This window comes from Urtica dioica, chromosome 12, assembly GCF_054948205.1.
Source record: "Urtica dioica subsp. dioica isolate 48M chromosome 12, U.dioica_male_clone48M_v1_H2, whole genome shotgun sequence".
Taxonomy (NCBI): Eukaryota; Viridiplantae; Streptophyta; class Magnoliopsida; order Rosales; family Urticaceae; genus Urtica; species Urtica dioica.
The window spans coordinates 7,166,293-7,175,781 of record NC_142767.1 but is presented as its reverse complement, the minus strand read 5'-3'; the positions used below and the strand labels follow the sequence as shown (position 1 = coordinate 7,175,781).

Sequence of the window (9,489 nt, the reverse complement as noted above, 5' to 3'; positions counted from 1 at the left end):
AAAGTGATCAGAATTCGGAGTGATCATGGGAGGGAATTTGAGAACATGAGCTTTGCTAAGTTTTGTACCGAAGAAAGGATAGCCCATGAATTCTCTGCTCCAATCACACCACAACAAAATGGAATTGTTGGAAGGAAAAATCAAACCCTCCAAGAGATGGCTAGAGTAATTATGTTGGCTAAAGACATTCCACCACATTTCTGGGCTGAAGCTCTTAATGCTGCCTGCCATATTCACAATAGAGTTACTATTCGTCCAGGTACTTCCATCACTCATTATGAAATATGGAGGGGGAGAAAGCCTAATGTGAAATACTTTCTTGTCTTTGGTTCTGTTTGTTGTATACTTGCTGACAGAGATCCTCGACGTAAATTTGACCCTAAAAGTGATGAATGTATATTTCTTGGATATTCTAGAAATAGTCGGGCCTATCGTGTTTTTAACAAACGCACTAAGACTATGATGGAATCCATAAATGTGGTGGTAAACGATGATCATGATGTTACTAACAGTACTAATGACGAGGATGAAGTTTTTCCTAGTAACACAGATGTCAGGACAGATGCAGAAAACTCTTTGGACGACATCTCCTCTGGAAACCCAAATGTCAGGACTAATGCTGATGAAGAAGTGAGCGACATTGTTCTAGATGAAGGATCTCCTCCTGAGACTGAACAAAGAATTCCTTCCAGAAGAATCCAGAAAAATCACCCTGCTCATGAGGTGATTGGCGTAATCAGTGAAGGAATAAGGACTCGTCCAAAACCTCCTGTAAACTATCGGGAGATGATTCGTAATCTCTGCTTTGTTTCTAAGATTGAACCTAAGAATGTAGATGAAGCTATTGATGATGAATACTGGGTTAATGCTATGCAAGAGGAACTTGTTCAGTTTGAAAGAAATGAAGTCTGGGAGCTAGTTCCCAAACCTGACAATGTGAATGTCATTGGAACTAAGTGGATTTTTAAGAATAAATCTGATGAACATGGTAATATAACTCAAAACAAAGCTAGACTTGTGGCGCAGGGTTATACACAGGTAGAAGGCATAGACTTTGATGAAACCTTTGCACCTGTGGCGAGACTTGAAGCCATCAGACTCTTTCTTGGTATCTCATGTCACCTGCACTTCAAGCTTTACCAGATGGATGTTAAGAGTGCTTTTCTCAATGGGTACCTGAATGAAGAAGTATATGTAGCACAACCAAAAGGGTTTATAGATCCCAGCTCACCACAGCATGTCTACAAACTCAGAAAAGCTCTCTACGGCCTTAAGCTGGCTCCTCGTGCATGGTATGAGAGACTGACACAGTTCCTTGTGCAGAATAGTTATACCCGAGGTGGAGTTGACAAGACCTTGTTCGTGAAAAAGGAGAATGGCGGTCTCATGATAGCCCAGATCTATGTTGACGACATCGTCTTTGGAGGAATGTCAAACAAGATGGTGGACCTTTTTGTCCGACAAATGCAGTCAGAGTTTGAGATGAGCATGGTCGGTGAGCTAAACTACTTTCTGGGCTTCCAGATCAAGCAAATGGAAGATGGCATCTTTATCTCCCAAAGTAAGTATGCAAAAAACTTAGTGAAGAAGTTTGGCCTGGAAAAATCCTCTCACAAGCGGACCCCTGCCGCTACTCACATCAAACTCACTAAGGATGAGCATGGAGAATCTGTTGATCAAAGCCTCTACATGAGTATCATTGGTAGTCTTCTTTATCTCACTGCCAGCCAACCAGACATAGCCTACTCTGTAGGTGTGTGCGCGATATCAAGCCAATCCCAAAGCTAGTCATCTAGCTCAATCCAAGCGAATCATAAGGTACATCTCAGGAACTGCCAATTTTGGCCTCTTATATACTTATGATACTTCCTCTACGCTTGTGGGATACTGTGATGCTGACTGGGCAGGTAGCACGGTTGATAGAAAAAGTACCTCTGGTGGATGTTTCTACCTTGGAAACAATCTCATCTCCTGGTTTAGCAAGAAGCAGAATTGCATCTCCTTGTCCACAGCTGAGGCTGAATACATCGCTGCGGGGAGTAGTTGCACTAAACTCCTCTTGATGAAACAGATCCTTGCTGAATACGATGTTGGACAAGATGTCATGACATTATTCTGCGACAATATCAGCGCCATCAACATCTTGAAGAATCCAGTTCAACACAGTAAGACCAAGCATATTGAGATCAGAAATCATTTCATTTGGGATCTTGTGGAAGATAAAAAGATCAAACTCGAGTATATTCACACTGAGAAACAGCTTGCAGATATTTTCACTAAGGCTTTGGATGCTAACCGGTTTGAAAATCTTAGATCCTCTTTAGGATTGTGTGTGATAGATCAATAGCAATTACTGTTTTTTAGAGGATTTTTTGGTTTTACTACTTGAATCCCGATGTTGTTTGATCACAGTTACGTTGTGAATTTTATTTCATGGGCCCATTTATCTGGTTGACCCATTCGACCTTGTTACCGAGCTGAAGTGTCAATTGTTGTTTCTCTGGGCCTAAGATCAATCAAGTCCAACCATATGTCACGACGTCATATCACTCCTTGTCATGCTCTCATTCATGCAGACGGTTCCATTCTCGAGAAAGAAAGGGAAGTTACCTCTTGTTCGATTTTTGAAATTTCTTTCTTTTCATCTCTGTTCATGAGCTTTGTTTCCCATATTCGCTCGCTTACACCTCTCGACAGTTACTTGTGTGGCAGTTTCCTCAAAATTCTTTTCAAAATGGTTGGCACCAGAAGCCGGATCAACACAATCATTCCCCCAGAGAAAGAGAAAGCCACAATGAAAAGGAAAAATGTCGCGACAAAGAAATCTGGTCCTGAAAGCAACATGCACGGTGTTAGGGTACGGGGACTGCGATCCAGTAAACGCGCCGATGGTCAGGTCGGAGGTGCAATCGCTGGGTCATCAGTTCCCCCAGAGAATCCATCCATCTCCGCCGTCAGAAGCGCCATGCTCAAGAAAGCCGCTCTCTCGATCACCGACATTACAGGAGATGTAAGCTCCAGCAGTTCGTCTGAGGAAGGAAGAAAAGATGACGATGCTCCAAAAGGAGAAACCCTCACTGGTGGATCTCCCATCGAAAGCCCTCACAAGATTGTACAAGGTAAACCTGTAGCCTCTGTCACTCCTATTGATAATCCTAGGGATAGGGATTCGCTACCCCATGTTCAAGAGCCTACTCTTGTTGATGCCATTGGAGGCATTCTGGGTTTGAGTAAAGAAGTCGTGAAAGATGTGCCAATTCCGGATGCTGGGGCAAGAAAGAACGACTAATCAAGTCCAAGATGTTGGAGAGGACATTCTTGCTTCTCTGAAGGAGAAGGTTCAGAAAGATGACGACGTCTGCCTAGCCACTCTTCTGTCGGAGAAGAGAAAGAAGAAAAGAAAGGTGGTGGAAGAAAGTGTTGCTGCCACTCCCATCCTTGCTAAGAAGAAGATGAAGAAACCGATGAAGATGGGTTTGAACAAGAAGAAGCTGAAAGGAAAATCTGTTGAGAAGACAATTCCAGATGTTCTGAAGGATTTAGAGGAGGAAGAGGAAGATGCCCGTCCTGATTCGTGTCCCACATCTCCAGGAAATCTGTTGGAGGCCAAAAGCTTCCCAAGGATGTTCCCGCCGCTCCTCTGGATAATGTCTCCTTTCATGAAGAAGATCGCGCCAGAAAATGGAGGTATGTCTATCACAGAACTATTTTTCCGGAAAAGGAACTGTCTAAGGAAGCCTTGAAGATTGCTGTGATCATGGAACTTCTGTACGATGCTCAACTCGTCAAAACTGTCTCTGGGGTCGGGCCTTATTATCCAAAACTGGTGAAAGAGTGTATAGTGAATTTGTCCTCTGAAATTGACCAGCCTCATCACCCTGAGTTTGGGAAAGTCTACGTTCGTGGCCACTGCTTTGATGTTTCCTCCACTGCAATCAACGAGTTTCTGGGAAGAGGAGAAATTGTCACTGCCGATCGACTTCCCTCCTTGGATGTGGTTGCCAAAGAACTCACTAACGATGAGAATAAGACTTGGCCTACTAAGGGTTCTCCGCCCTCCTCAGATCTCTTGGAAAAATACTATGTTCTGTACAGAATTGGGATTGCGAATTGGGCTCCTTCCTCTCACGGTTCGAGCATCAAGTCAGACCTGGCATGCCTCATTTATCAGATTGGTACTCGGGCGTCTTTCGATTTTGGGGAGTTTGTGTTCAATCACCTGGCCAAGCATGCTAAGTCTTACGCCGTGAAGCTTCCTATTGGCTTCCCCTCTCTCTTGTCTGGTATGTTGGTGGCTCAGAAGAGAGATCTGCTAAGGGCTGATGACATTGCTGGTAAACCTCCTAGTGAACTCTCCTTCAGTCCTAAGTTGTTTGAAGGGAAACATGCCAGAGATCTTGTTATGCCTTCTGTCGCAACTTCTGTCTCCCTTGATCGTACCATCAAAGTTGCTCCCCTTTCGGAAAATGCCAAGAGCGATATCCTCAAAGGTCTGTTGGAAGAAGTTGCTGCGCTCAAAGAAATCATCGACATCTCTTCTCGAAGGAAGACCGCTTGTGAGCGTCTTATCTCTGTCGTGACTCCCCCCTCTACCACTGAAGGTAGATGGTGAAGATACAGAGGATAATATCATTAGCGATTCCCAGGGCCCTGAAGGTCTTGCCAACGATGTTTCTAATCCCTCTAGTTGATGTTAATTTGTTCTGGTCTGTAACATCTAACTTCCTTTTAGACATCTTTTTGTTGGTCTTTTTCGCTACTATTTCTTGTGTTTCAGAGTGAGTGTTCTTTCCAGATGGTTTGTAAGACAGCTTTCTCGTACTTTTGCTGATTAATGATTTGCTGTTGTTCTAGTTTTCATTCCTTTGCAGTCTGTTGTTCCTTCCTCTGTGTTGGTCGATCCTTACCTTTGATATTATTTTGAGGCCATCATGGGGAGAGGCGTCATGAGGTCATTTTTTTTTACTCTCTTCTCTGGTCATGACGCTTGTATGAGAACTGGTCCTGGAAGTGCTTGCCTAAAAAATAGCCAAAGGGGGAGATTGTTGATACGTTATTTATTGGCTTTATTTTTCAGTTCAAGATGTGTGGAAAGATGTTGGTCGTTATGTTTCCTCTTCTGGTATGACATCTTTCCTCCTGTTTGCAGACTCTTTTTCAGGCAAGTTTCCAGTTTTGACAGATTGCTTCGCTGGTGACTTATTGCTGAGTTATTGCCTCGCTGCTGTCTTCATTACAAGATATCTGCCTCGCTGGTGACTTCATTACAAGATATCTCTCGCTGCTGTCTTCATTGCACGATATTCACCTGGCTGGAGACTTTACTATGTGATATTCGTGTGAGGCCGGGTAAGGAAACCCGAGATACCTTCCAGGATTGTACAGCTGCTATAAAAGCCATGCGCTCCCCCTTAACAGCCTCGACGCTTTTGATAAAATACTCAGAGCTCTTAGACGTGCAAGACCGGCGGACTGGGAGGCTGTGTGTTTTGTTGATAGCGGTGTTTTCTCTCAAACACTATTCCACAAAGATTGAGTGTCTGTGAGAGTTGGGTTTTTGTGTTCTCGTGATTGAAGGTTCACGTACTGCTGAAGACTAAAGGTCATCCGAGCCAGGAGGTTGCTCGAAGGGTGGAATTGAGACGGAGCTCAAATTCAGGTGGAGTCCCTGACTAGGTGATCACTGGTGGTAATAGTCTCTAGGTTTTTATTGATTTGTTGATTGTAATCAGATATAAACCTTGTGTGTACTATTGACTACAAGATAGTGAAAACCTTTCCACTGGCAGCGTGCCCCCAGACGTAGGTGTGTTTCACCGAACTGGGTAACCATATAGTGTGTACTTTGTTTACTGCACTGTTTCGTTGTTTATCCATAATCTGTGTTCAAGCAAGTTGTCAGACACATTGTCAACACATTGTGTGCGACATCTTGTCTTAGCGACTAATCAGAATTTCAATGATTTTGACTTCAATTATTTGTATATTTCAGAATTTTTTCATTCTTGATCGGAGGTTATCGGTCTGATTTTGTCTCTTTTCGAATCCGCGAGATCATATACCAATATCTTGACTGCCGAGAACTACTTGAGATATAATTACTAGCTTTTCATCCTACCAACCTAGACTTCTTTGGTATGTGCATTTATAGACATTATCATAGTGTGATTCGGTTCATATTTAACACTTGTTTTATGTTTTGTAGAAATGGGAAACTTTTTTCTCTTCTCGCCGACTAGGCCTCCCAAAGGGCTTTAGGATTCCACCGGCCAAAGCTCCGAACAAATAAGCCGCTGAGCCGCCCAAGGATGGGAAATCTCCGAAGAAACTTCGCCTTTCTCCCAACAAGCCGAAAGACACCGAGCATCTCAACTCGTCATTGTTTGCTACTCCTGCATCGACAGAACGACCAACGTCAACGCTCCCGATCATTTGAACTGTGTATTCAATCATATGAGGGCGTGTCAGTGATGAAGGAGGCTAAGAGCGTTTGTGAGATTTCTCAGGTTGCTCGTGTAGCTAGGATTGCTGACTCCGTTTCTTTGGTAGGTTTTAAACTTGGTACTTTTTTCTTTATTATCTTGCTTATTTTTCAATTTAACGGTTTTCTTTGATATGCTATGGATAACCTGTCCTATCTTGGCCCCGATATGGTCGATGGACTTCTCGATCGGGAGAAACTCTCTAGGGACATTAAGAAGCTCAAGGTCTCGAATGATGAGTTGAAGATGGTGCTTAAAGCTACCGAGGACAGAGCTCAAATTCTTGAGAAGAAGGCGGAAGCAACAGCAGCAGATGAGGCAAAGTTTAAAGTTGCAAAGGCCAAGATGTATGAGAACATTGATAAGTTGATTTCCATTTATTAGGAGTCAGAGGAATATTCCTTCGTCCTGGCAAAATATTATTATGCAGGTTGGATGGAATTCGTGGATCACCTAAGGTCAAAGAATCCAAACTTGGATACCAGTGATCTGGAGGAGAATGAGGTTTCTCAAGACGGGACACTACTACAAAAGTAATTTTAGAAGCGATAGATAAAATTAGAAGCAACATTTTTCGATTAGAAGCGAATAGTCACTTCCAGTGTAGTCAATGGAAATAAAAGCATTATATATTGAAAAAGTCAAAATTATGAGATTAGAAGTGATATATGTCGCTTTTAATATCACCCTGCCAATTAGAAGCAACTTGTCGTTTCTACGCAACCAAAAAAATTTTGCCACGTTGTTTTCTCAACCAATTTTTTTCATTTTTTTAACTGAAGCGGCGTCGTTTTGGATGACCTTAAATTTAAAAGCGGCTTGTCACTTCTATAAACTTGGTTGAACTGGTTTAAAAGCAGCGTCTTCTTCTTCGAACTAGATCCAAAAAAACTCAAAATGCCAAAATTCTCTTACTTTTTTTCACCTTGGAAGCTCCGCCACCTCACTTTTGACCTCTGGTGAAAATTAGAAGCTCTACCACCGCCGGAGTCACCACAAACACCGCCCACTCTCTCTATTTTTAGTTTTTTTTAAAAGACCACCGCTCCACCACCACACCACGACTACCGCCACCCTAACCTACCTCTCTCCTTTTTTTTTCTTTTCCACCAAACCACCAACCACTGCTTCCGGTGAAGCTTACACCGCCAACACCATCACGCTTCCACCACCACTCCACCGGTGAAGCTCCGCCTCCACTGCACCACCACTTTTCTTTCCATCTTTGATTTTTTTTTTGTTTCTCCGACCACCAACCTTCCACCACCACCACCTTCGACCACCATCCCTCCGCCACCACCTCCATCTTCTCAGCCTAGCCTTACCTCGAGCTCGACAACCCTGCCTCGGTATTGTTTTTTAATATTTTCTTTTGTATATTTTGACCATTTTCGTCACTCTCTGCTACTCACTCTATTTCTCTTTTTCTCGGCCTGCCTCTGAGCTCGAGAGCCCCGCCTCGCCTCGAGCTCACACTAGGACAAAAAAATGTCATCCGGTGCGACGATTGTCGCACCGAATACTTTATATGTCGCACCTAAAAGTTTATTGGGTACGACTTTAGGTGCGACAGAGTCGCAGCGGAAAACCCGTCGCTAAAGGCATTAGGTGCGACATGTCGCACCTAATAAGTATACCTTTAGGTGTGACACTTTCAGGTGCGACATGTCGCACCAAATGCCCAAGCCGTTTTCCTGCCAAATTTAATAAAATTGGCGGGTAAATTCATATCGGGTGCGACATTGTCGCACCCAATGCCGTTCCCGCCATTATATTCGGTGCGACAATGTCGCACCGAATATGTTATTTAATTAAAAAAAATTACAGAATTAAATAAAAATTAATTAACAAAATTAATTTAGAATTAAATAAAAATTAATTTAGAATTAAATAAAAATTAATTAACAAAATTCTAAATTAAATAATATTCTGAAAATAGAATTCTTAATTAAAAATACAAATTCATTCTAAAAAAGCGAAAAAAAATAAATTCCTAATTTTTTTTCCTATAAAACTTATCGATAGTAGAATTCCCTCTACCGAATAAGTTGCAAGAACTTCGGGAACCGCTTCCGCGTCCTCGTCCACCGCTGCCTGACGCGCTGCCGCTCACTCCGCCGCTTCCGTAAGGACAGTCTCGCAAGAAATCCATAGAACCAGGCATAGAACCCGGCGTGGAACCTGGCGTCTGCTGATCAGTCCCACCTGGTTGCGGTGCATGCGGAGGTTGGGGAGTTGTGGGAGGCTGGTTGTGCATCTGGCTGAGGAAGGCGATTTGTTGCCGCATCTCATGCAGCTTGGCTTGTTGGGCATCCATCTGAGCTCGCATCTCGGCAACCAATGGATCGGTCTGAGATGACGAACTTGACGAGCCTCTATCTAGCGTTTGGGCAACAGCCTTCGATGACCTTGAGATCGAAGGCCCTAAACCGACTTCCCAGTCTCTGCGTACTCCCAAAACATCGCACATCGTGTACATCTCCGCATCTTCTTGGGAGATCACGGCGTTTTGCTCCGCCGCTTGACGCAAAATATCTATCGTTTGGGCGGTGATTTGATCCTTAAAAAAAACCACAAAAAACTTATCAGATAAGAAGAAATAAAGTAATTAAATATAGTAAATAAAAAAAATTAACTTACGTATTGCGACCTGAAGTAGACATCCTGCAAAATGAATTGTAGTTAGTATTTTTACTATGTAATTAGTATTCGACGACTATGGTTATTACATGGTGTTAGTCATTCATCGCTATCACTCGATGTAATGTTAGTATCGACATCAACATCGTCTCCCTCAAAAATGGCATGCGCCTCATCTTCTTCATCCACTTCTTTAGCATCTTCAACGACAGTAACAAGCTCGGCCGTAGCGGTTTCGTGTCGATGATTAAGACGGTCGATATTTGACAATTCTATTGTCAATGGAATCGATGCTGAAATGGTCGGATCAACTTCAGGAATGTCCCATATCCCACATTGATTGCATTCCTGAACGATTTCTCATTCG

The 9,489-nt window shown here is 43.0% G+C and overlaps 1 protein-coding gene across 1 annotated transcript; it reads left to right on the top strand.

Moving 5' to 3' along the window:
* The first annotated feature begins 3,757 nt into the window (after positions 1-3,757).
* On the top strand, positions 3,758-4,913 carry LOC149378852 (uncharacterized). The gene is made up of 2 exons (XM_089603887.1): positions 3,758-4,601; positions 4,855-4,913. Exons 1-2 carry the CDS (start codon positions 3,758-3,760, stop codon positions 4,911-4,913), a joined length of 903 nt encoding a protein of 300 aa, XP_089460013.1.
* Positions 4,914-9,489: the final 4,576 nt, after the last annotated feature.

Coding starts and splice junctions, on each gene's coding strand:
- LOC149378852 (XM_089603887.1), top strand. CDS start 3,758: ATGGAACTTCTGTACGATGCTCAACTCGTCAAAACTGTCTCTGGGGTC. Junction 4,602..4,854: donor TCCCCCCTCTACCACTGAAG/GTAGATGGTGAA, acceptor CTGTTGTTCTAG/TTTTCATTCCTTTGCAGTCT.